Raw genomic sequence first — 27,380 nt, 5'->3', positions numbered from 1 at the left:
AACTTCATCATTCATCACCATCCAAAATACCTTTTGATTTTGTGTGAGCTGGTATACTTCTGCCGGTCAAATTAGTCAGCTAACTTCAGCTTCACTCCGTTGTCGAGCCTTATCGAGAAAAAAAATTGTCATTAAAAATCATGAAATCTGACATTTCGCTGGTTGAGCATTCATCATCTCTCGACACATTGTCTTCTTCTGATGATAACAGGATTGTTGTTGCTTCAGACAAATGCGTCTATGTTTTGGTAATCTTTATTTGGTGAATTCTGGTGAATTAATGCACTGTCCTGTAAATTATACAGTCCCACCTGCATGTTTCTGAGTAACCCAGGGAGCCCAAATGCTCACCGTGCATTTACTACTCACGAGTCACGGGACGGACTAGAAGAGTAGATTGTGGTCACAATAACTTGGAAAGAAAATTGTGAAAACAGAAATCATACACTTACCACGATTATATGGATGAAGGTCTACTGTGTGGCAGTATCCACTCATTCAATGAACAAGGTTATAATATAACCTTGTCATGCTTGTTCTCAGTTATATCTCCATGTGTGACAAAATAGGCAGTGTATACAGCCACACGCGTGTGTCTTTACCATCCAGCCACACGCGTGTGGTTATATCCAGAACACCTATCTGTGGATACCGCCACACGCCGCCAGTAATAACAGTAAAACACGTATGTAGGTCTGACCGTCTATATCACGATCAAAATAACCTCATTTCAATTTCATTCTCACCGTCTTCTCTCCTTGCTTTTCTTGTCTTGTTACAAACGGTCGTCTGTTTAACAGCAAATTCTCTTTTTCTACTTGTGTCGATTCTGGCTTCCTTCACGGTACGGTGGCAGACCCATACAGCGTTAGCGCAGCGCAGTAGACATACACAGTTTGGGTTACGTTTACGTTTGGTACGAATAATTTTCGTACCAAGCGTTAAGCATGCACGAATCCCGAGTTTCGTACGTACGCACGTACACGCACATAGCCTAGAGTCAGTAGAGAATCGACACAAGTAGAAAAAGTGTGGAAATTTGCTATTTAACAGGCGGCCTTTTGTAACAAGACAAGAAAAGCAAGGAAAGAAGACGGTGAGAATGAAATTGAAACGATTTAAAGAAATCAGAGTGGTTTAGAATGTAAGAATTTAATGAAGAAATGAGGTTATTTTGATCGTGATATAGACGGTCAGACCTACATACGCGTTTTACTGTTATTACTGGCGGCGTGTGGCGGTATCCACAGATAGGTGTTCTGGATATAACCACACGCGTGTGGCTGGATGGTAAAGACACACGCGTGTGGCTATATACACTGCCGACAAAATAAGTAGCGGTTGCAACGGGTTCGCGTTTAACACATTTCCTATTCTGCCAACACACAAAATGGGCAAAATTCATTGAGCCAGTGTATCAACATTTCATATCCTTTTTTCATAAAATGTTACGATCTTTTTCTATTATATCTAAACTTCTTATTTCTAGTCAATTTACTCACATTTGCATCGCCAAAATGTTGTTTTTAAGGCCGTTTTCGAGAGCACCACCTGTCCGTCGTCACACGATGGAAGTCGCCATTTTGGAAAATATGACTCCAGAACCGGGTTAATCTTGCAAGTTACTTTTACTTGTTGACACCCTCTAGGGGCATCAAATAACCATGTGTTATGTATCATTAAAATCGGCAGACTTTCTTCTACAAGTTAGTGACGATTTCAGTTCAATGTCGGCAATGTTTTTCGTTACAAAAAGGAGTTTTTTGGACACTTACGGTAAATCGTGTTTCTATTTTCTTACTTCAAAGCCGTATAAACAGAAATTTCACAGGGAACAGTCAAATATCATATAAATTAATTCTTTGAAGTGTATTTGTATCAGAAAATCTAATTTTGATATATAAGAATGTGTCGCATAGCTGCGCAAGAGGCGAATGCAAGCCCATGTTGTGCCGCCTAGAGTGTGATTTTGGTGCCATGGCTGACCGAAAGGAGTGAGTGGGCGTGGTGGCCGTGGTACTTGATGCATGTATGTTATTGTTAAACCCATTGAAATTAGTTGTAGGTGATAAGTTGTGCATTTGATTTCTGCATGAATTATGTGTATTGATGATAAATTAATGATAATTTCAACTTAATATTTCAAGAAAAAAAACAGGCGGGAATTAAAGCACGTTTAATTCCAGTCTCATTTTTTTTCATGGTGTACAGGCGCAGACCATGCATTGACTGCTGCCTGGTACTGGTATTAAAATGAATAGATACATGACTATATCTATATTCTGTTGTTTTGTGTCATCATATCAATAAGCTGTCTCATCAATTATTATTCACATGATGTACACAATAATGGGTCCCTGTTTTATTATGTTTACTAGGAGGGAGATTATTTTGTAAATGTGATTTTAAATGTAGTAGAATTTCAGATAATGTCAGATACTTGCTTTTTAACTTTATATATTCCAATATATTTAATGTTAATATATTCTATAATTCTAAGCAGTGGAGTACATTTCTAGCTACTGTTGCAGCTCCAGCTGTCTGATCTCGCATTCTCAGATCTGCAAACAAAAAGAGACATCATGGTAATTATACAGAATACAGAGTGAACATGGACAAACAGAAAGAAAAAAAAAATTTACTTGCAAAACTTAATTTTCTACTTTTGAATGATATAAATCTTACAGATACCGGGAAGTATAGTGGGACATTCATTTTTATTTTCTGATTAAAGTCTGTTGAGGAATGAGACCCCCAAGAGTTGATTAATTTTTTTTAACAACGCAAAAAGTTCCATGCATTTCTCTTGTCTTATTCTAATTTGTTATCTTACTATATTTTCACAAATAGAAGCTGTTTGAATAAGAAAAATATGAAGGTAACACAGCCATGCTCTACAAGATCACCTCTTGTGTTGCATTTTAGTCAAATTAACTTAGTAACCTACATGAAAAAAAGTATGGAAGTTTCTTAGATCTACAAGTACCTGTAGATCTGCCACCCAATGGGTACTTGTCTTGGGTGGCAGAAAAGTTCTGCATATAGCGTCCCTTTAAGAGGCCATATCTTCAGTTATGGTGCTCCAATTGTAATTTGGTCTTCACCATTGAATTTGTCTTGAAAAAACCTTTCAAGTGATGTATAATTTGTATTTAAAAAAAAAAAAATCATGTAATATAGCTAAAATAAGGGTGGCAATGTTTGGCTTATTTTCTCTTTTTCTTTGGGGCAAATGCTTGATTTTTTTACACTGACAGTTTCCCTTAGACCTGTTAATTCATACTGCTTGGCTCTTATTTAAATTTGATTCTTTATATCATTTTTTCTTAATTAAAAATAGAGATCAAAAAATGAAAATTTTCTTGCCATATTACTTTCCACCAATAGAGGGGGTACACAAAAATATGCCAAAAATTCAAGTTTTTGAGTGCTCTGGCGAATACAAAAATTATTCCCACATTAGTAATGATAAATAGATTAAAACTGTATGGAAATTAGTAATTTTGGTCACAAAAGTGATATTTTAATGATTTTTTTAAAGTGTGTGCTCTATACAGCATTGGCATACCATAGTCCTACCTGTACATTCTCCACAGGCCAGATGGTAGCAGTGAACAAGTGGCAGTATCCTGACATCTAGGCAGCCGTAGGATAGACAACGACAGCTGGCAGCCGTCTGTTTCGAGGAGTTTTTAAACATTTTTTTTAGTTTTTTAATTTCTCCTCGTACACAGACGGCTCGCTTAGCCTGGAGGCATCTGGGGACTGAAGTTTAATACTCTACGTATATCACTCCCCTAACCCTTAGCACCTGGATTTGCTTTACATGCGCATGCCTCTCCGTGGAGGCCAGGATTACCCGTGTTGAACCTAGACCTAAATCACCAATTTTATTCTTTGTTTTTCGCCCAAAGTTATGGGCAAGTTTTATGTTTACCAGTAGTACAGTACAGGCGCACGGCCAATATGGGAGACTCTCTCCAATAGGGGAGACAATCTCCCACATTGGAGACTTCCTTTGCAAAAGGACAAAAGAAACACCAACAAAAGCATGATTTTTTCCACCAAAAATTTTGTCTCACTGAGGTCAGAAGCCCATTTGTTTTGTGTGTGATTGACAACAAAAATCCTTATCAACACAAAAGTAGACGGTGAATTTTTAAGGTAGACGGTGAAAAGGGGTAATTTTTCATGAGGAATCTGCTTATCACATTTTTTATTTGCCGCCAAGGTAATCCTCTTGCTGCAAATGTAAACAAAGGAAATTAGTCTCCAAAACTGAAGACTGTCTCTGAAATTGGATACCCAAATTCTTTACAAAAGTCTCTGATATTGGAGAGAATTTCCCACATTGGAGACAGTCTCCAATATTGGCCGTGCGCCTCTACTGTTTACTCCCATTTAAAAAAACTTTTTAGTAGTTTTCATTAAATAAAAAGTATTAAAATTGAAGTTAAGACAAGATTAAGAGCGTTAACTTACCCCGTCTGTTTACGTCGCCATTTTTATTTCTTTTGTTATTGATACCTAGATACACATGGTAACATGCGTGCAGAGCTGCAACTTAGATTTCAAAAATACATTTGCAAATTAATATCACGATTCGTAAAATATTTGTTTCGGTTGATAAATATAAAGTAATTTATATATGATATTTATTGATTAAAACAAATATTTTGCGATTCCTGATATCTATCGGCAGATGCAAGTATTTTTTTAATCCAAGTTGGCAGCTCTATTGCCAACATTACAGAGACCGAAGCTTTTGGTCTAGGCATAGGATAGACTTAGTCTTGAGGGCGCAATGATGATTTTTTTTATGACAGTATATAAAAAATCATCATCATTGCGTCCTCAAGACTAGGATAGACTGCACTGGAACAAAAAAAAGAAAAGTTCTGTCGTGATACCTCTCCTACCCCATTCTTGATCGGCCAATTCGTTATGAACTTTTTGAAAGAATTAGAGGTATCGTGACAGAACTTTTTTCTTTTCTTTAGGTTCCGGTCTCGATGTCAGGATACTGCCACACGAAAGACCTCCATCCATATAATCGTGGTAAGTGTAGCCTGGTGGAGGCTTCTGGGGAGTAAAATTATTTCTCCTGTACGTAGGCTTACTCCCCATGAAGCCTGGTACGGCAAAGCATGCCTTAGGCCAACACACAGGCGAGTATTTGGAGACAACAATGTTGCCTAGATTACCCAGGAGAAGTTTAAATGACATACGTTTTTGCCATGATGACAGCCCCCATATAAAAAATAACTTGGTGCCATCCCAGATAAAATGCATCAGAGTGCAATCGACTGACCCCCCAAAAATGTTTAAAGGTGATATGTCAGTGTGGCTGCCGACGGCGAGCGGTGTGCAAAAAAGATCATGCCTACTTAGGACATGTCTGGAGGTGTCTTTCCAAGGACCATTCTTCGTATTGCCAAAATCGGCAAACTCTGAATATTACCATTGATATTATTTAAAGATCTAGTATTATTTAAATGTTCAATTTACCTCTTCATTTTCAGGAACAGACCATCAACACCTCTTTCAGACATGACTTTCTCTGCTTATCCAAGGAAGTTTTAAAGGACAACAAAGAAGATCGTCAGCACTATGACGTCGGAGTTGACACCAACGAGATCAAGAAGCTACCGAGAAGATCATGTGAGTAATTAACATTGATTCTTACTGCTAAGCTCATACTCACCAGGGTTTAGATGAATTAGATCAAACTAATTTTGGCATGGATGGCTCCTAAACAAATTTAGGAGCCAATTATAGAGGCCGAGTGGCCTGACCAGACTGAGTGTAGCTTGATCAGGCCTGAGCGAATAAAGAGTGAAGCATTATCAAGGAGTTGGGGTGGTTTTCTTGCTTCAGTTCATTTGATTTTCGGTTTAGAATTGAACCATTCTGTAACTAATTTGACATTTTAAAATTTTTCAAGGTGGGGGGGGGAGCTTAATTTCTCTCAGACCCTATAATACAATTGTTCATTACTGTTATTGATCAGTGCAAAGTAAAGTTCAAAGTACACAGAAAACTTGCATAAATTAAAATTCTTGGAACCCCCAAAAAAGTTTGACTTAGGAGAAATATCTGTAGTGTTGAGTGATCACAATCAACTTATTATTGTATCATGGGGTTTGGTGTTGCAACATTTGACTGTGAGAGGCGAATATTCTTCTGGATGTTTGACTTGTGTAGACTCAGCTGTACTGACAAACTTGATTTTTTTCTGATCACCCCCTATAGATTCGCGGCAAAAGTTCGCATTGAATAGATTACTACATGATGATAAGGTATCGGCCTACTCAGAGAGATTCTTGGCTGCCAAGCTTTCCCCAGTATGTGATGGCAATGACAGGTAAACATACACATCAGGGTCCTTTTTCATAAAGACTTAAAATGAATTCAATGGCCCGTATTCTGAAGTCGGGTTTAACTTAAACTCAGGTTTAAAGTTGTGGTTTAAGTATGGAAGGCCAAAAGTATCAAAATTTCATCAAATTGTATGTTTCTTATGTTTACTGTGCTATTTCCTGATTCATCGATGATGGAGACAATCATTTATTTATACTTCCTACACAATTAGTCAATGATTTGAGAACCGAATGAGCTGAAGTATGATATCTTTACTGTTAGTGATTATGTGACAATTGGCTTTCCATACTTAAACCACAACTTTAAACCTGAGTTTAAGTTACACCCGACTTCAGAATACGGGCCTATATCACCCAATCAATTTGAAGGATTTCAGTAGCTTTGAATTGTTTTTGCAAATTTTTTATTCTAAAAAAGTTGTATGAAATGGGGCTTAGTCAAACTTAACTGACTGCCCATCCCAAAACAAAACCAGTCTGTTTGGAAAATTTTGACAATTTCTATTTTCTTGTATCATTCCAAACAGATGTGATTGGCATTCAAGAAATGCCAACGTGCTTTTTAAAGAATGAGGTTCAAGTCCCCCTTTCCTTTGGCATCACATTTCTTCATTTTCGACCTTTGATCTAGTTGGAAATGGGTACCGGGTACTTAACATTAACATACTGAGCATGTTCAGACAGTTGTGCATTAGTTAGTTTGGCAGCTATAATGATGGTGATGATGGTGATGATTATCATTATTATTAATATTATTATTGTTATGATTATTATCATCATTATCACTATTATTATTATTTGAAGTATTTCAAATTGGCATCGTGAACAAATAATGTGTTTTGGAAATCTGTGATGGATGAATTAGGATATTTCATATTAAAAAAACATGTCTGGCATGTTATTAGGGTTATTATAAATTATGTCATGTTAAGTTGATACTTTCTCTTCTTTGTTTTATTTTTAAGGAGCATCCTGGCAACATTATCAAATAATAACCATGTTGTAGTCTACTTCAAAAGAAAAGGACATTGGATAAAGGTAAGTGCTAAAGTGGGTCGGGTGTGAATTGTTAGATTTTAGAAATCGTTTTGGCCTTGTGGCCATGGCTCAAGTGTAGGCTAGTTTCTTCATAGGTTCAGGGGATACTTTTCCATTGCACATTCAGCCATGAGAATATATTGCTTATTCTGTTTTGCATTTACTTAATAGGTCATTTTTACAAGTCTTTTTTAAACAAAACAATGAAATAATCTGCATACACATTCATTTTTATTTTCCTGGAGGATGGGGTGACTGATAATGGTATTGTATTTAAAATATAACTGATAATCATTAAAGGGCCAATGATTGACCCCTGCGGCACCCCATATTTGAGATTATTCACTTGTTAGTTTTCCACCTTTTGCTGTAATGTATGCTTGTCCTAGTGTAATATAAAGCTTGGTAATGGTAAGTTACAAGCTACTGTTTTATGAATGATATTCATTATCTCTACCTTTGTTGTCGACATGCAGGTGGAAAATATATCTGACAAATTATACGAATATGCTAAGAAGACAAACTTCACATTGAGAACTGACGACAAAACGGTTGAAGAAGCAGAGACAGATCAGAGCACTAACTTTGAGGAATGCCAGAGGAGAACAAAAAGTGTGACAATTACAGGTAAGATATTCAAAGGAACTTGTAATGAGACTAATAAAGTGAGCTAAATTAATGAAGAGAAAAGAAAGAGAAAGGGAGGTAGATTAAGAAATAAAACAATTTGCTGTTCATAGTCATATGCAGTAGGTTTAGATTTACGGATGCAGAATGTCAGTAATGATCAGAAATAATCTTTTTTTTAGAAACTTGTTTATTATGTTGAATTGAGTACTTTCAAATGTAAAGAATAAACTAGGAGCGAGTCTTCATGTGCTAAAAAACTGAATTCAATATTGAATTATTTACTGTTTCTTAATATACTAGTATATTGCAGCATTGAATTTTGCGTTTGAATAAAGATTGAATACTTAGTAAATGAAATTAAGAGAACTGGAATGAGATTTTAATTCACATGATTGAATATATAATGTTATATAGGTTTGGAGTGGTCTGCGGTGTTTCATTCATCCTCTGCAAAGCCCCAGCCAGTGAGAGGCAAGCGAGGTGCTAAGAGGAAGCACACTGATAGTGATGCAGATTCCAACTCCAACAGTTTTGTTCTTCTGGCAACGGCTCTCAAAAGCAACCATCTTATCCTGTGGAAGTTTCAATGCCCTGTCAATGAGAAGTGAGTTATGATGAAGGGTGTGATGATGATGATGATAGTGGCGATGGTAGTGGTGATGATGGTGATGATGATGATAGTGGTGATGGTGCTGATGATGATGGTGATGATGATGATGGTGGTGATGATGGTGGTGGTGATGATGTTGATGATGATGATGATAGTGGTGATGGTGGTGGTGGTGATATTGATGAGGATGATGATGATAATGCTGATGGTGGTGGTGATAATGATGAGGATTATGATGATAGTGGTGATGGTAGTGGTGATGATGATGAGGATTATGATGATAGTGGTGATGGTAGTGGTGATGATGATGAGGATTATGATAGTGGTGATGGTAGTGGTGATGATGATAGTGGTGATGATGAGGATGATGATGGTGATGATGACAATGATGATAGTAATGAAAGTCTATTAAAAAATTAATTAATTAGTCAGAATTTGAATCTATACATACACAATCATTTGATGTGAACATGTGGAGGAAATAAATACCAATTTTTTTATTTTCATACTTTGTTTGGTCAAGTATTTGCATCCTCATCTTCTTGTTTCTTACAATTACATGCTTTCAGGACCACATCAAAGATTGCTGAAGTCATGCATACCAATTACCCTAAGACAACCATGCATTGGTTTGATGGTGAGAGAAATGATAAAGGTGAGATGTCAGTCTTTTTATCGATAATAAATCCTGGGGAATGTTTCACGAAATCAATGAAGTCTGAATAAACATTGCACTGAAATTCCCTGTTGCGTGCGACATACAACGCATCACCTCATTGGCCATATGTTGCTCGTTGGACGTGTGATGCTGCTTATCAATCAGTCTGATTGTGTGTTGAAAATCATGAGTGCGTTGGAAGTGAAGCTTGACCTTTAGTCAGACTTATCTGTTTATGACCCCCCCCTGGTCCTGTTGCAAAACATAGTTGCATTTCAATTCAACTTTAAAAAACCCAAGTCCTTAGTACACACATTTCATTGGTTGAAAATCTAGTTTGCATTTGATATTTTTAGTTGCGTTTGATCACAACTCTTTCTGCAACAGGAATTCCATTTCTAACGTGTTTTAAGCCTGTAAAATAGCAGTATTCCAGTAGCTAATAACATTAACAGTACCTTGTCACTTGCATTGGCATCAAATTTGAAGTGATACTTCAATGTGAAACCTGATGGCGAGATAGGATTGATCCAAACAGATGAACAAATCTGGGGCCTTTTGCATGAAGATTTGCATTTGAACGTAATTCATAGAATCAAGCACGAATTCCCGATATTCACTTTTCATTAGTCGAACATCAAATTGCCTTTGATTTTTGGAGTTGCATTTGATGATTGACAATGTTTTTTTGTGACAAGCCCCATATCAATGTTATTAGTACCTTGATAAGAGCTTGTTGTTGACATACTACTTGGTTTGTATTGTCATTACAGCGTACTTGGCTACTGGTGGTTATAATGGGTTGATCACTGTATGGAGTGTCTCAACAGAGGGCAGTGTGACTTGCAGAAGAGAAGTGGACATATGGGAGGAGAAAGACGATATACCGGTTCAAGCAATAACGTCAGTTCAATCACTCTGTGTAAGATTTTTTTTTCTTTGGCTTTGAATTCTCCTTGTGGTCCTTATTTCCTTCTCTTCCTCCTCATCCTCCTTCTGCTCCTTTTCCTCTTCTTCCTGCTTCTTTTCTTCCTCTTTTTTCGATTGATCTTTTCTGATTCTTCTTCGATTCTTTTTCTGCATCTTCCTCTTCCTCATTGTCTACTCATCCTTCTTCTCCATTCCCTCCTGTTACTCTATGGTTGATAATATAATGATTAATGTGAAATGTAGAGCGTTTTACCTTTGGCCATTTCAATCTTTTAAATCACTCATCCTCAGTAAGTTATCTTTCCATCTTCTCTTCTCTCAGACTGGTGAATCTTACGTCCTCCTTGCTGCCAAAGGCCCTTTCGTTTTTGCCTTCCAGATGAGGTTTGTTGATGGGAACATGAAAATTACAAACCAGTCCCATACACTGACATTACATAATGCTCTGGTTTCAGGTAAATTATGTTTGTACTTTGTGATGTTTCATTCTATAATTTCTCGATATTGATTTTGAGTTCAATGTGTTTGTTATCTCACCATAGAAATCAGATTGTTTATGCAACATTTGTGCTCAAAGACTCTACGCTAAATTATTATTGTAAAGGAATAGAATGGATTTTTATAAGTGTAGTAATATAATTTTGTCCATTTACATCTTGCCATTCCCCAATGTCTATTTCTAAATGTTAACTTGGTAATTATAATAAAAAAGATGCATGTTTATGTATTATGATTCAATGTCACAGATTTGTTAAAAGATAATTTAAACCTTTCTTGATCTGTGTCACGTCATTGCATTCATTACATTTTTTTAATTGTTTATTCTGGCCTACAGGTATATGTAACGTCAGAGATAAAATGTGCACCTCATCAACAGATGGCAGTATACAGGTTGCCAAAGTCAAGCAAGATAATGATGGTAAGTTTGCAAAGAGTTCTACGTTTCAAGAAACTTTCAACCAATCACAAGTTAATTTCAAATTAAGTTCCCAGATTGAAGATGAGTCTTGTGATTTGTTGCAATAATAGCTAAGCCACTATTACATTAAGATTAGCGATTGATTATGGGGCTAAATTCTATGATTGATTTTCATTAAATTTGGTTTATGATCAATTGAAACATTCAGACCCATGATCGATCCCTAAGCTTTATGTCGCCGGCCCCAGGCCATCTTGAAACAGAAAGTGCATGATAACTTTCTACATTAAGATTGATCTATTCACTGCAGATAGGTTTCTTGCAGCCCCATGGAAGTTATCAAAATGTACATTTTATTCATTCTCCTGTAGCAAGATGTAATGGGGTAAGTTGATGTGTTTCATCTTAAAAGGGTCTGGGGCTTGTAACACAAAGCTTAGCAATTTTCGTAGAACGTTTTTGTTACAATTGATTGCATTGACTACAATGTACAATCAATCATGAAAATCAAGCTTACGATCAATCGCTAACCATTGTGTTACAGGACCCTGATTGCTGCGTAATTTTTTTTGTTTAGATTATGAATTATTTTCTCTTTTGTCTTTGACCTCTGACCTTTAGGCATCTCATTAGATCTTCATTTGCTGGAACCCCCTAAGTGCATGACAAAGATTAATGGGATCTGTGCATCAAACAATGGCATCTACTTGACTACACAGAAGAGGTAAATAAGTGTGTTCATATTCACTTGGTCTACAAGTAATTTGTTTATGTTACAGATAGTGTGATGAAGTTAGCTTTAATTCAGATTCTGGTCTACAGTTGTGGTTTAACTATGGATAGCCAATCATGACACAAATCTTTAACAGTAGAGGTTCGTAGTATTAGCTCATTTGACTCTCTAATCATTCTTAATTGTCTGGGAAGGATAAATAAGATACTTGTCTTCACCATTTACTTAGTCTACAAGTAATTTGTCTACTTTACAGATAGTGTAATGAAGTTAGCTCTAATACAGATTCTGGTCTACAGTTGTGGTTTAACTATGGATAGCCAATCATTACACAAATCTTTAACAGTAGAGGTCCGTAGTATTAGCTCATTTGACTCTCTAATCATTCTTAATTGTCTGGGAAGCATGAATAATATACTTCACCATTAAAGAATTAGGAATGAGCAGAGTAAACATAAGAAACAAACCACGAGAACAAATTTTGTCATGATTGGCTTCCCATAATTTTAGCACACCTTAGTTTAGAATATGGTCCATTTGGTCTAATTGCCATTTAGTCTTCACTACACTTGATCTAATACCACTTTGTTTAATTCTCATTGAGTCTAGTGCCTAACTGGTCTAATTTCCAATTTGCATATTATAGGTTGCGCTGTCAAATGGAAATTTGGTTTATAGAACAGTTCATCTAACAATAATGGATTCTGCTAGCCGAGAATATGGTCCATTTGGTCTAATTGCCATTTAGTCTTCACTACACTTGATCTAATACCACTTTGTTTAATTCTCATTGAGTCTAGTGCCTAACTGGTCTAATTTCCAATTTGCATATTATAGGTTGCGCTGTCAAATGGAAATTTGGTTTATAGAACAGTTCATCTAACAATATAGACTAAGTAGGGGGATGGATTCTGCTTCCCCAGCTGTGAGATGGGTCAAAATAATCTTCCTCTTCTAGGGTTAGAGGGCTTGAAAAAAAGACCAATCAAAGCATTGTAAGATTGCACGGAAGTTGCATCAAAATCAGGCGTAAAATAAGGATTATTTTATAGATTCATTTAGTTTCCTGAAGCAATTAAATGCCTGACATAGGCAGGATGCAGAATAGGGAAACCGTTGATGTCAATGTTCATAGTGTTTAAGAGACGGTATTGCGCTTAAATTTCATTTGCTTGGATTTATTGTCATGTTGTATCAGTAATGTTGCATTCTTACAAGTACTTTATTTTATACTATGTTAATATTTCTTTCTTGCACTGTAAAGCGCATAGAGAAAGCCTTTTCTATTATAATAAATCATTTCAATTATTATTATATTTTCCTTTTATAGGCTTTCTAGTTATGCAACTCTGAAAGAGAAATCCAACCTGACCTTCAAACAGATAGCAACAGATCAGGAGGTTGAGGATATACTTATGGAACCTCAAGGTAAATTGGAAATATAGAGTGGATCCTAGTAAAATAAAATAATATAGAAACTGGGGTGAAATTAGATTTTATATCACTAATGGTGTTCGGTTTTTCTTGTTATCACCACTGCTCTTGAAGAATAGCTATTTTCACCTGTTTGAACTGATACTGAAATTTTCAAAGCAGAAGGTTGTTAATTTGATTGTTTAATGAAAACCAAAGAACATAATGAAAACAGAAGAAGTAACTTTTTATGTCTTTATTTTTTTATTTTTTATTCATTGTTCATTGGTTTTAGCAACCAAGTCAATCAAATGCAATTTTGCATTATGTTTTCAGAACAATCGTTTTCAGTGATGCATAGTCCTCGAAACTTCATCAAGGAACCATTCAAATGCTATTATGAGATATACGCCTCTTTTCATCACTCTCGGTGAAAGACCTGGAAATTGTGTTCGTTTTCTGATACATTATAATCTGTCATTATTTTTTTTAGATAAAACTGATCCCCCTAAAAAAACAGGATCCACACTGTTTTAACATAACATGTAATTCACATCATTCTGTACAGGTATTAGTGATATCAGCCAAGCTCTATATCTTTTACAAAAACTAAACACCCTTGTCTATTACTACAGATTGGTGTTTAGAACGTTTCCAAACGTAACTGTGTGTGTAATCCTTACTAATACTTACACTGATTGTACATTACTTGTATACTGATGCCATCACATATGTGTTTTAATCATATAATAATGCACAGGCAGAATCTAGTCTGCTGGGCAAACCCGTCGCTTGAGTTAAGGGTCTGAATGTGCAGCCTACTCATGCCTTGTGTACTGAAGGCTGTTTTGTATGTGCTAGTCTTTGCGCTGAGGCACACTTGTTGGTCAAAGTTCCAATGAGGGTCTGTGCCTGCAGACTAGGCAGAATCAGTTCATCTTACATTGTTTCTATTTGTGCATACCCTCAGGCAGGCTATGCAACAAGTTTGACTGCCTTGACTGGTTGTACCAAAGATTGCCTCCAGATGGCAGCATTCAGAATACAACCAAAGCCATCCTTTCTGAAGAGACATTAGTCAACAAGACGCCGGGTGAGATTTTGTATCTGTTGAAGCTGAGACGTCTGGTTGTGATGATGATCCTCCACAGGCTATCCAGGGAGTTGTACAATTACCCATTAGGGAGGAAGAGAGATGACCTCGATGAGATTATTCAGACAAAGGTATTGAGTGATACCTATGATTCAGTCTTGGATTCAGGGATGGAAGGGGATGGGGAGGGGTGGGGGTGGGGGTGGGGGCAGATGCCCCCTTGCTCCAAATAGGCATTGTCCAATTTACTCTTTAGCTTGTCAGAGTTGTTTTTAAGTGCAAAGCTTTTTTTGACCTGTCTGTTGGGTTTGTGTGAGTGGACATGTTTGATATTTATTTATTTATTTGTTTATTTATATATTTTTTTTATTATTTATTCATTTATATTCATTCATTCATTTGTTTATTTGATTGATTGATTTTTTTGTTTGGGGGAAGAAGGAAATCATTTTGACCCTTGTCAGGAAATTCTAAAAAAATACTCTAGCCCCTCTTCTATGAAATCTTAGATATGTCCTTGTTGTAATTGTGCACTTGAAGGCTGCTTGTGTGTATCATAATTGTAATTATGTTATTATTACTATCTTATGTATTATTATTGTTGTTGTGGTTGTTTTCTGTAATATTATCATTATTTTTATTGTTGTTGTTATTATTGCTATTATTTATAATTATTTCTAATTTTCATATTCTCTCTAGGAAACCCATGTGAAGGAGATCTCAGATCGTATTTTCAAGCTGCATGTAGAGATAAGCTTGGAAACTCTATCTTCAGGTAAGGAGTCATTTGTTTAGCACCTCATTTCATGATAAGATGTAAATCTAATCACTGCTTCTTTACTCTTGATACATTTAAGCCTTCTTGTGCTTTTGTAAATTTATTTAGGCCTTCACCATTGAAACAGATTTCAATGCCCACAATATGCAATTAGAAAAAAATTGGTGAAATTATGTAACATCACAAATTAATCAAAAAAAGTCCTTCAATTGTTATTAAAAAAAAAAACTCAGAATCAAATTAGTCTCTTCATCCTATAATCTCTATATATTCTCAAACATTTTACATATGAAGCGAACATATTCTTTCATACAGCCATAGCATAAGGGCTCTAAATTGGACTCTGTGGAATTGGGTGTAATATGCCATCAGGGTCCATTATTACAGTGTGCTACTTCCTTAGGGGTACAGATTGGGTTACTTTGAATACCAGAGTATACCTCATTTAGGGCAAGGATCAGCTTCGGTGGGCACGAAATCTAGCCTATAATCTAGGCAAAGAAAGCTGCAGCTTTTACGTTTGCCTTTTATGAGTGTGATGTTGTTATTCACAATGTCAGCAATACGTCTGATGCAAAAGACTACAAACTGTGGTTGTGAATCGGCCACCGCCTAGACGCTCCAGTATTGCGTTTGCTTGTGTTTTCTTTTTATCAGCAAAAATAAATACCACCCCGCACCAAATCCTGGTTGATATAAAGAAACAAGAACTCACACAAGACTGGAGTTATTGGCAGTGAGTACCACAACCTCAGTTCATAGTCTTTTGCATCAGACATAATGCTGATCTTTGGTGTAACAGCAGCAGATTTATAAAGGCAAAAAACAAAAGCTGAAGCCTCTCCCTAGATTATAGACTACAAGTAATCTAGAAAGCGTCCCTTTCCTGTATTATGTTTTTAATTGCTTCATGCACAAGATGAATTTTTGTGATGTGTAACGACTTTTTATCAAATTTTCAAATCGCAGGTGGAGGGAAGAAAACGATCACAGGAAGGACCAAACGTGTGCAAAAGCTAATGTCTGATTGGCTAGTGCTCAGTTCAACACCCTCCGAAGAACCAATCACAGCAAACGGCTCATTAGAAAGGGAAACATGCGAGAGTTGCAGATTGTGTGGAGAGAATATCCTTTGTAATGTACACTGGTATTTTTGATAGAATAAATCTTTGTTTATTCTTTCTTGTAATTGTATACTCATGTGCGGTTTGATTTAAAATATGTAAGCTGCACTGGATCATTCGCACCCATTGCTTAAAGCTAAATGAAAGTAGTTGCGTTAAAACACTGATTTCATGAGAAAGTTTGTAAAACCAAGGTTAATTATTACTATATCATCGTGGATCTAGATCTGGTAAAGTTACATAAACTGAGCTTTTTGAAATCATAAATTCTAAGCTGAAAAACGATCACACTGAAGATCGCCAAAACAGATAGGTAAACGTGGGACAGTGTATATTATTATTGCTGGAATAAAAACCTGACAGAAGTGCCGGAATCTGGCTTATTTTGCTTATTTCTCAGCAATTACACAATTTCTTCCAGAATCCTTTGGCACATAATTTTTATTCATACAAGAAGGCACTTGGATGGTCATTATATTGGATTCTGTAAAAAGTCATTTTGAGATTTTTACCACAACTAGCATTTATCTTTAAAGTGTCTTCTAATCAGATGCTTTGCTTATGTTTAAAGTAACAGAAAATAGATAGCTGCAGCCCCCGCTTAGGTTATAGGCTACTTTATGTTGAACTATCAAGCTTCCTTGACTCGCTTCATCAGGTATTCCGCTTACATCTCGAGAAGATGGCTTCTGTCGGAAGGGACATAGATGGAGTAAGTATGAAATCCTTTATCAAATTGTATCTATTCAATACAAGGAGAAGGATCTCCTGAGTTGCAAAGTATCCCCTTGGGAGAGAGATACTTAAAATAGCCCAGTACAGTAAACAATTTAAAAGCTAATAAGTTGATATAATAATGTCATATTTTACCCAGGGTAGCCACTTAAGTTCTGAAAACTGTTCTAACGGGCCCTGCTTAACATGGCAATGTTATTATTACCCCGGCATTACGGCTACCTTGATCGGGCGCTCGAGGATTCAAGGAATTTCTTCCTACCGGGTACCCATTCATTTCATCTGGGTGGAGTGCAGCACAGTGTGGATAAATTTCTTGCTGAAGGAAAACATGCCATGGCTAGGATTTGAACCCACGACCTTCTGTTTGAAAGACGAGAGTCAGAACCACTAGACCACAACGCACCCACCTTTTTGTTAATAAAAAAATATATGATGTGGCTGCTTGGTATCCAATGTTCTGATTGATAGTGGCAATTTTGATCCTTGGAAAATCTTTTGCTTCTTGAAATGGTTAAGTTCACAATAAAACTCAAATTTTGATTTTTCTTCAGTAATAATGGGAACATTTTCTTTTTAAAAAAGACTGAACACGATCAGCATTAACCCGATACTGTTTTATATCTGTGCTGTTTTCAGATTATTGTAGCTTATATCTGAAGCCATTTCAGTCAAATTAACTTGATGCTTTATACTGACAGTATTATTTTGTTGTACATCTGTGCTGTTTTCAGATCGTTGTAGCCTCTCTCTGTTGCTATGTCAGTCAATGAAACCAAGAAGCTGTGCTTATTGCAAAAGTTCTTATGCATCCAAGGAAGAAACAGGTAAAGGAAAAGGCATTGCTTTATTCCATTGTAAAGGGAAGTCCAGTCTTATGTCAATTTAGTGTATTAATGAAGAATGTTGGGGGAAATGTACTAGTGAAGATGCAACAAAAATCCATCAAATAAAAGTTATGAATTTTCAATATTCGGATTGTTTGTGGTCACGCACCAGAGGTTCCATGCCATTTGCTCCGGCGACAATTGCTCTGGGGCCCGTTTCATAAAGCTGTTTGTAAGTTACGAATGACTTAACGCACGACTGGTGACCCTTTCTTATGCTACATGATATCCCTAGATGTAACTGATTCTTTACCTAAGAACAGGGGGCCGTTTCATAAAGCTGTTCGTAAGATAAGAGCGACTTTAAGAATGACTGGTGAACCCTTCTTACGCACTAAACCATCTCCAATGAATATACCATTTACCACAAGAACGGATCACCAGTCGTTCTTAAAGTCGCTCTTAACTTACGAACAGCTTAATGAAACACCCACCCGGTTCCAGTCGTGCGTAACTTTACGAACAGCTTTATGACACACCTCTCTGGTGCGAAATCCACACGTTAAGCCAAACATAAAACCTAACCCCAAAACCAAATAAACCCTAATCTGTACATGATTCTGAACCAAAAACTCTATTATGATCCCTTACCCTATTCCCTCTGAGATATTAAAGGTATTGTTTAATTTTGTGAGCAGCCGATTTAAAAAAATCTCATACCAAGATGAAACATGTGTACAAGTGCATGTATTAGAACTAATAAACCCTGAAAACAACCATTAATGAGAATGAAAAGCAAAAAACTACAAGGCAAATCCCGATTATGTAAATAGGCGTCTTATAGATGCCAAAATAGTACACATAAGTGTATGGGACAAAATTAAGATGGTGTTTCTGGTCACTTTATATTTCAAATTTTGAAGTACTAAATTATTTTTTAACGCAATTTTTTCTGGACTTTATTTTTGTAACATATCACAGACACAGGTGACAAGTATGACCTTCTAGCTCAGATTTTTTAAAACTCAAACCAATGTTAACCAATCACTTTAAGACCCGAGTAAATGTCATGTCACCCATTCCAGCAGCTATCCCATTGTTGTGAAACATAAATAGTGACTGAAAATTGTTTTTTTGTAGAATGTGTCAGGTTGAATTCACTTTAGTTTTCAGTGAAAAAATGGCATTTTTATTGAATTTTTAACCAAATAACGCAAGTGAGCTGCTTGTATGTGATGTCACAAATCATAACTCCGTTATTCAATGATTCATTTTCGCAATACTTTCCTTGACATTGTTTGCAATTTTGATTTCTATAAAACCAACTTGATGTCCGTGAATTTCCTCTTTTATCAGAAATGGGATAAATTTTCCATAATTGAGAGCTTTTGAACCATAAATGGTAGGTAGGTGGATCGTATAGAATGGGTGTGCAATGTGAATTCAGATTTTACTCATTTAATTTTCCATCCTCCCTTCGGTCTTCTATTAAAGGACAAGTCCACCCCAACAAAAATTTTATTGAATAAAGAGAGAAAAATTCAACATGCATAACACTGAAAATTTCATCAAAATCGGATGTAAAATAAGAAAGTTATTGCATTTTAAAGTTTCGCTTCATTTCACAAAACAGTTGTATGCACATCTCGGTCTGTATGCAAATGGGGAACTGATGACATCACTCACTATTTCTTTTGTTTTTTATTGTTTGAGATATGAAATATTTTGATTTTCTTGTCATTGTCATGTGAAATGAAGTTTCATTCCTCCCTGAACATGTGGAATTCCATTATTCTAACATTTTGTGCTTCAGGCAAGGAGGTCCTAATCGTCAAATTCGTAAAAATTTAAATATGGTATAATTCAAACAATGAAAAAAAAGAAATAGAGAGTGACATCATCGACTCTCTCATTTGGATGTTACTGGCTCGTTCGTGTAACTATTTTGTTAAAACTAAGCAAAACTTTGAAATGTCATAACTTTCTTATTTTACATCTGAATTTGATGAAATTTTCAGCATTGTGCTTGTCTGATTTTGCTCTATTGATTCAAATCAACATTTTTCTGAGGTGGACTTGACCTTTAAACTTCTTAAAACAATAGTTATAAGGTACTTATATTTTACAAGGGGGAAAAAAATCGGATTAGAATTTAGAAATAAGTGAACAGTTTGATACACAAGGTCTTATTAGATGAGCAGAAAATTCAGAGTAATATGCTGAAAATTTCATCAAAATCTGATAACATGACAAATTTATTGAATTTTAAAGTTTAACAATATTTGGTGAGAACAGTTGTATGCACATCATCATGAATATTCAATAGGTGTGCTGACCATGTCACATCCCCACTTTCCTTTTTCTTGTTTTTACACAATTTGATCTTTTTCATACATGTGTGAATGATTTGTATCCCTTGAAATGAAATACGATTAAGCAATTAATGTTTAATGCACTATTCTGTTGTCAATCCAATTTTTTAAGGAGAAAATTTGAAATCTAATTTCACATAATAAAATACAAAAGAACAAGTGGGGATATGACGTCATCAGTTTGCTAATTGAATATTCATAAACACATGCTTAGAACTGTTTCAGCGGAATAATGCAAATCTCTAAAATGCCATAGCTTTGTTATTCCTTGTTCCGATTTTGATCAAATGTTCAGTGTTTTGTTTGTCTGATTTTCTTTATCTGTTCGAATCATAAAATGTTCAGCCTGGAGTGGAGGACCCCTTCAAGCTTAAAGAGAAATGCCAGTAGTTGCAGTAAACACTGATTTCATGAGAATGTCTGTAAAACCAGGCTTAATTGTCAGTATATCATCGAGGATCTAGATCTGGTACAGTTACAAAAACTGAGCTTTGTGAAATCTTGAAATCTACGCTGAAAAATGTTCAAACTGAAGATCACCAACTTAGATAGCCACACGTGGGACAGTGTATTATTGTTGCTGGAATAAAAACCCGACGGAAGTGACCGAATTCGCGCTTATTTTGCTTATTTCTCAGCAATTACACAATTTCTTGCAGAATCCTTTGGCACATATTTTTTATTCATACAGACACTTGGGTGATCATTATATTGGATTCTGTAAAAAGTCATTTTGAGATTGTTACCATAACTGGAATTGATCTTTAATTGACTCATTATTTTGTTTGTGGATTGTTCCTTTATCCAGATTGTGCCTGGCTTCGTGATCTCCTAAGCTCATACTGTTTGTGGTGCGATGGACCCCTAATTGAAAGATGACATCATCAATCCATGAAAATACACTATTTTGTGCTTATTTTACGTATTCATGTTCATTTTCAGTAAACTGTACTGTAAAGATGTATACGTTATAGTTAAAGCTGAAGTCCACACAAAATACGAGTTGAAATAATAGAAACGCAACTACTCATGCAGTTCATATTTTGTTAACTTCTTTTATTTATTTGCATTGTAATCAGGAATTGAAGAGTAATAATGATTTTTACAGCCAATTTGACATATACCCCAAAGGGATAGCTCAATATGTCAAATTAATCTTCAATATTGTCAAATAAATCCAGAAAGTACTCATATATTATTCTGCATGGATAAAATTATGTTTTGATATGTGTGACATTCCTTTCATGCATTCTTGTGAATTTTCTGTACAAGAGCAACAGCAGAATTTATGTACGATCAATCTCAGCAATGGGCTCAGATGACTCCACATGTACCAGCTCAGCATTAACACACACCGATTCGGTTGTGCAGGCAAAAGGAATTCCAATAGTATTTACAGTAGATTTGTATGGGTATTTGAAGCACACACCAGTGCCAAGAGAGACAGTATTCCAAAAAAAAATGTTTAAGTCACATCTGCATCAATTTTTTTTAAAAAATGGAACCTGGAGCTCTATTTCGAGAATGGAGCTTTCATAGCAAATTGAAAACTATATTTCACGATCATGCCAACATTTGGCATGCATGTTGCCTGTGGATGACATAATCTTCAAGAATAGTGAAGTTTACTTTGTCTAGAAAATTCTGTAATTTCATTGATTATGCTAATTTATGCACAGCTTATGCATGGAATTGGAATTCTGCTAAAAATCAAGAAACAGAGGTCCAAATAATTCCAAATGAGAGAATTGTCCCTACAGTATCCTCTTTCAGAGACTTGAAAATGCACAATTTGTATAACAAATATACGATCAGCCAAAGTGATGGCTTTCAGTAGCTTTTAACTGTTATTGCAAATGTGTTATAACAAGTTCGTATGAGACAGGGCTGTTGTCCCAAGTTACCCATCATATTGGCAATGTAAGATTTGCATACCGGTAGGTAGTCATGGGAGCTCAATGTTCAACAACCATAATTTTCCTAATATCTTGTCTGATTATCTTCATCTTTCAGTGTTCTTTTTGGGATTCAATCAACTTACTTTAGACTGGATAACTGGATTCTTGCTTTACTATACCAAATAATGTTACAGTAAATGTCAGTCCAATCGGTACTTTTGAGATTTAAGATTTTGCCATTGTTTATGTACATTATATGTAGGCCTACATGTATATTGTTTACACATGGCAAGATTGACTGTTTATTGATAATGGTAATTATGAAATAAAAGAATAAAAAACAACAAAAGAGAGTAACATGTCTTGTTTGATTTATTCAAGAAAAATTACATGTATGTTTTTGTAGGCTAGCAATACCATGGCTAACAAAATACAGGTTTGTTTATTACTAGAAACTTATAGATGGGTCTGTTTGTTGAGCGTTGTTGAACAGCCACCGTGACAGTGAACTCAAACATATCAGTGCACCACCGCATATTCAACAGTGCATAACAGACTTAAAGGATCTTGACCTAGTTTTCATGAATACCGTAGACAATATGAAGCATGGCTTATGATTAGTTCCAACATCATTCTCAAATTTGTCCCAATATTTTTAAAGTAAAGCATTTTCACAAAATTTAGGGCTGTAAATGCACAGAGCTGTAGAGTGGGTGTGGGTGAATGTGTTTTATGAGTATGAGGTAATTCTTGTCATCTGCTATCCAAGCCTAACTGTACCATAAACCAAGACGAGTTTTGGACAAATTTTAAAATCAGTGACATTGCTTTTGCTGTTAAATTTTCTGAAAATATTTTGGTATGTCATGAAAGGGGAATCATACGATACTATTTTACAACATAAAGTCACCCTGGTTTACCGTCCATAAACATTTGTCCATATTGAACATGTACTTTATTAAGAAAAAAAATTCACAAAAATTCACATTGTACCATATCAGATGGAAACTTTGAAATGCACATGTACTTTTGGAGCATTGAATTTAATTCAATATGTAGAATCAAGTGAGCCATTGAACATTTTCTGAGGTTATTTTTACAGACATTTGACAATCTAGTTGAAATAAATTCTTGTTTTCCCCCAATTTTCATCAACGTTGGCCTATATGAAGACAATGAGGGTATGTGAGCACCCCTAAGATCCTATGAAACAGTGACCTTGCCCTTAAAAAAACATCAAAATTTCAAGCCCAAGTTGTCAAAATAATTTTCAAATTCTGAGGAGTTGCTTAAGCCTAGTGATCAGTCAGAGGTTTTCCTTGTGCGCTGCTTGAGATGGGTGAAGGGTATGTATATATATATATATATATATTAGAGGATTAATCAAATCTTAAACAGGGACTTTGGATTACACCTCTACTGGTCCAGTGATCCAATAGGCAGTGCTGCACAAGGCACAAGCCAGAGTTTGCTCAATCTCGAGATTTTAGCCCAATCGGCCCTCTTCGCGATTAATCTCGAGATTCAAGAAACCCCGACTTCACCATCGCAAGAGCGATTCCTGCTCGAGCGAGGCATCAATGCATTATTGTCTGACGTCGTGAATAAATAATGAAGAGTGCGTCTGCACCTGCAAAATAGCGGGATAATTTGTAAAATAGCACACTATTTTGCAAATAATCCAAAGTTGACATAGGATAGCACGTTAATTGTGTCTCCATTACAAATAATCTTGAGATTGATCAGATTGAGATAATATGCCGGATCAGAAATAGAGCGAAACATAATCCCTTGTACATGTACGTTGAGTCAGTCCACAAGAGTGATAAAACTTGCGGTTAGATTATCTCTATCTACTAAATATTGCACCTAAAACTAAAAGGAGTGTTATTTACTATATGGAGCTTCCAGCTCCATATTATTGATGGCAAGTTCTTCCTGATTAGGACAACATGATATGACAATGATATCACTGTGACTCTGATATTTCAATGAATAGCACTTGAATGATACAGTAACTAAAAAAAAGGGAGAAAAAAGTAAAGAATATGTTAGCTCTAACACTGAGGGCAAATAGAATAGAATACAGCTGAAATTCTAAAATTGATTATAAATGACTATAATCATAATAAGCAAATTATCAATTAATGAAATTTGTATTTTGAACAGGTCCCCCTTCAGAGGGTCTAACAGTAATCAAATACATGGCTATTGCAGTATCAGTTTCACTTCAGTGTAGTAATTTTGAAGTTTTTAGAGTAATACAGTTTTATCTTCCGTCCTGTATACCTTGTTGATCTATTGTGAATTGACACGAATATATATTTCCTGAGGTCTTGTGCTTCAGCACTGACAGAAAAGAGCTGATTGGTCCATCAGAGGTCATGTGATCTCGTTGCTCAAGGACCAGTCGATGAGTGACAAGCTTTGTCCATTCTTGACCCATGAACTCATGATGCTCCGTGCTTAATTTCAAACTTGATGTTGATGATGATGTTCGATGAGAACAATCTGTTTCGCTAGCAGAATCAAGTCGTGACCAGAATTCATTCTGAGGTTGCTTGGCAACAAGAGCTGCCTTGGTAGCGAAGAGGACTAAATGGTAGTCTTGGACTAGTCTGGAGAGGATTGTAAATGCCAGCTTCTGGTTGACACCCTGATGATGTGCACCATCGCCTTTCATCCGATCCAACCAGTAGAATGCTGATACCGAATCCAACATCAGCACAGAAATGTCACACTGGCTTGCAAGCAAGGATTCTAAAGAATGGAGGGTTATGACCAGTTGGTTGCTTGAAGCAATCTTCACGATGTAGAGTCTCTTCAGGCAGGCCTTTATGAAAGCCTCTACTTCTTCTTCAGAAGGGGGAGAAAAATGGGCATCATCAGTTGATTGATCAGCAGATGGGGTAGTTCTGCGAGCACATTGTACATTGACTTTTGGATTCTGTCGGACGCAACCTTTCTGGTCAATCCCATCACTGTTTTTATCTGGACACTCGGAACGGATACATGATGTCCTTGCTTTTTCCTTACCATGATCTTCAATATTATCCCGAAGCTTCAACTGATGAATAGCATTAGTAACTTTGTGCTCCAGAAGGGCAAACAGTCTGAGCATTGAGAACTGATGGTCGGTGTCTACAAACACAACGCTGGTTCCTAGTCCCCCGATATTGATGCCCTTCCACTGCTCTGGAAGAACACACATTGCAGTAAGGTTCAAAAGCAGTTCAGTCTTTCCGGATCCGCTAGAGCCGTAGACCTCTACCACATCTCCAGGTCGAGGTTCCAAACCTGGCGGGATCAGTTTTGGGTTCAGTCTAGCAAGAGAGGGCTTCTCGCCAAGTCGAGCAAAAAGCTGTGAATAAATAAAATAAAAGCCACCTTATTGAATATCCTTGTCATTTTTAAGAAGTTCAAGTGCAAGGTTGTAGAGGATGATATAAAGTTTGAAAAACGTTCCGCGGCCCCTGATAAGCCTCGACAAATACAATATTAAGGTACTTCCAAAAGAACGACACGATACTAAATTGAAGACAAAAATAAAGAATAGAACATAACATTTTAATAAACGGAACATTTGTTCTGTTTATTAAAATGTTATGTTCTATTCTTTATTTTTGTCTACAATATTAAGGGTTTGATATATACAGTTGAACTTGGGTTTAAAGGGGTACTCAATGATAAAAAAAGAATGTGATATATAGACCCTAGAGTATAGAACCTCTGCATTTAATGCACATAAATCCTTGTTTAAAGTGTGCAATTCTGGGACATCGGCAGACAAAATCTTTTTTTTTTTTGAGTGTCATAGTGGTTAGTGGCCTGCCCTTTAATCCTTCCAGGACGATGGTGGCGGATGCATGGATGCCATGCAAGGATGCTGCCCAATGCCAATCTTTAACATTAAAATTCCAAAATGATGGCGATCATTTTTTTTGACTAGGCCTACCGCCTACCGGTATTTCTTGAAGTTGAAGTCAAAGACTTTATTTTGATAGGCCTAGGGTGATATTTTTTATAAAAAAGCATTGCACTGTTATTTTAGTATGATTTATGTCGGATAAAATGGGACTTGTAGGATAAAACATCTGACAAGTCTTTTCAAATTTCATGAAATGCTCCCGGCTGCTGGCCTAGCTGGAGCTGGACGGGTACGCTGCGACTCAACGTCACTCATATTCATAATTGCACTGCATCATCACCGCGCCGGCAAATGCCCCAGCGCGGGGCGACCCGAGCAGCGGACGGCCCGGACCGGGCGCGGCGCTTCAGCTGGCATTATGGACCACGTTTGGGCTAGAGACACGGCACCTATTCAAGTTTGATTTGTTATCCTAGATTCCTGACAGTAACTTTGAAAGTAAAATTTGGAAATAGATACGAATTTCTCATGAAATCAACATTTAAAAAAAAATAATTACCTGAGCTCCAGTTTCTGAAATCGCCGCCATCCAATCCGCTTTCAAGGCCCTCTACGTTGCAAGGGGGAGATGTCGTCTGCTTATATATTATACCTAGGTCACATTTGTTCTACGGCGGTCGTACAGTCGGCGAGTCGAAAACAGCAGTTTCAACATTTTTTTTTCTACAAGCTACATATCGGTGGTTTGAATAAAACGACTGTTTTCGACTCGCCGTACGGCCGCCGTAGAGCAAATGTGACCAAGGTATTACTCTGCTATCACTGATCAGTGCGGACCGGTAGAAGTGGTCTACACATATAGAGATGTACTATATTAATATATATCTCTATGGGTCTACATTACTTTCTTTAGGGGTCTAGAGCCTACATGTAGGCTATGCCTAGGTCCATGATTTCATCGATCTTCAGGGTAGGGGCGAGGGCTCTTTCCTCCCTCCCTAGTGACCTTTTTTTTAATTAAAGGACAAGTTCACCCCAACACAAAGTTGATATGAATAAAAAAGAGAAAAATCAAACAAGCATAATACTGAAAATTTCATCAAAATCTGATGTAAAATAAGAAAGTTATGCTTAATCTCACAAAACAGTTGTATGCACATCCTGGTGGGTATGCAAATAAGGAGACTGATGACGTCATCCACTCACTATCTCTTTTGTATTTTATTATATGAAATAGGTAATTTTCTATTTTTCTCCTCATTGCTCAAGTGAAACAATATGATTAATTCCTCCCTGAACGCGTGGAATGAGCATTGATGATTCGGTAAAGTTTGTATTGTCGAATCTATAAAAAATGAAATATTGTATAATTCA

General features: G+C 36.3%; 2 protein-coding genes across 2 annotated transcripts; one reads left to right on the top strand and one right to left on the bottom strand.

Moving 5' to 3' along the window:
- Positions 1-68: 68 nt before the first annotated feature.
- LOC121426104 lies at positions 69-21,636 on the top strand. The gene is made up of 18 exons (XM_041622265.1): positions 69-248; positions 5,523-5,661; positions 6,253-6,364; positions 7,346-7,418; positions 7,895-8,045; positions 8,463-8,652; positions 9,228-9,313; positions 10,090-10,238; positions 10,569-10,701; positions 11,082-11,165; positions 11,787-11,889; positions 13,229-13,326; positions 14,282-14,535; positions 15,104-15,179; positions 16,152-16,307; positions 16,965-17,018; positions 17,776-17,868; positions 21,049-21,636. The coding sequence occupies exons 1-18, from the start codon at positions 141-143 to the stop codon at positions 21,117-21,119; spliced, it is 2,130 nt and encodes a 709-aa protein (XP_041478199.1). The 5' UTR covers positions 69-140; the 3' UTR covers positions 21,120-21,636.
- An 856-nt stretch (positions 21,637-22,492) lies between these two features.
- Positions 22,493-26,722, bottom strand: LOC121426105 (DNA repair protein XRCC2-like). Its single transcript, XM_041622266.1, has 2 exons — positions 26,566-26,722; positions 22,493-25,499 (listed from the first exon to the last, which is right to left on the bottom strand). Exons 1-2 carry the CDS (start codon positions 26,593-26,595, stop codon positions 24,408-24,410), a joined length of 1,122 nt encoding a protein of 373 aa, XP_041478200.1. The 5' UTR covers positions 26,596-26,722; the 3' UTR covers positions 22,493-24,407.
- Between the last annotated feature and the right edge of the window lie 658 nt (positions 26,723-27,380).

The sequence above is a fragment of the Lytechinus variegatus genome, chromosome 13, assembly GCF_018143015.1.
Source record: "Lytechinus variegatus isolate NC3 chromosome 13, Lvar_3.0, whole genome shotgun sequence".
Taxonomy (NCBI): Eukaryota; Metazoa; Echinodermata; class Echinoidea; order Temnopleuroida; family Toxopneustidae; genus Lytechinus; species Lytechinus variegatus.
The sequence above is the reverse complement of the archived record's forward strand: the minus strand, read 5'-3'. Positions and strand labels throughout refer to the sequence as shown.

Coding starts and splice junctions, on each gene's coding strand:
- LOC121426104 (XM_041622265.1), top strand. CDS start 141: ATGAAATCTGACATTTCGCTGGTTGAGCATTCATCATCTCTCGACACA. Junction 5,662..6,252: donor GAAGCTACCGAGAAGATCAT/GTGAGTAATTAA, acceptor CACCCCCTATAG/ATTCGCGGCAAAAGTTCGCA. Junction 16,308..16,964: donor TTGCAGATTGTGTGGAGAGA/ATATCCTTTGTA, acceptor TCGCTTCATCAG/GTATTCCGCTTACATCTCGA.
- LOC121426105 (XM_041622266.1), bottom strand. CDS start 26,595: ATGGCGGCGATTTCAGAAACTGGAGCTCAG. Junction 25,500..26,565: donor TTTCAGAAACTGGAGCTCAG/GTAATTATTTTT, acceptor ATTTATTCACAG/CTTTTTGCTCGACTTGGCGA.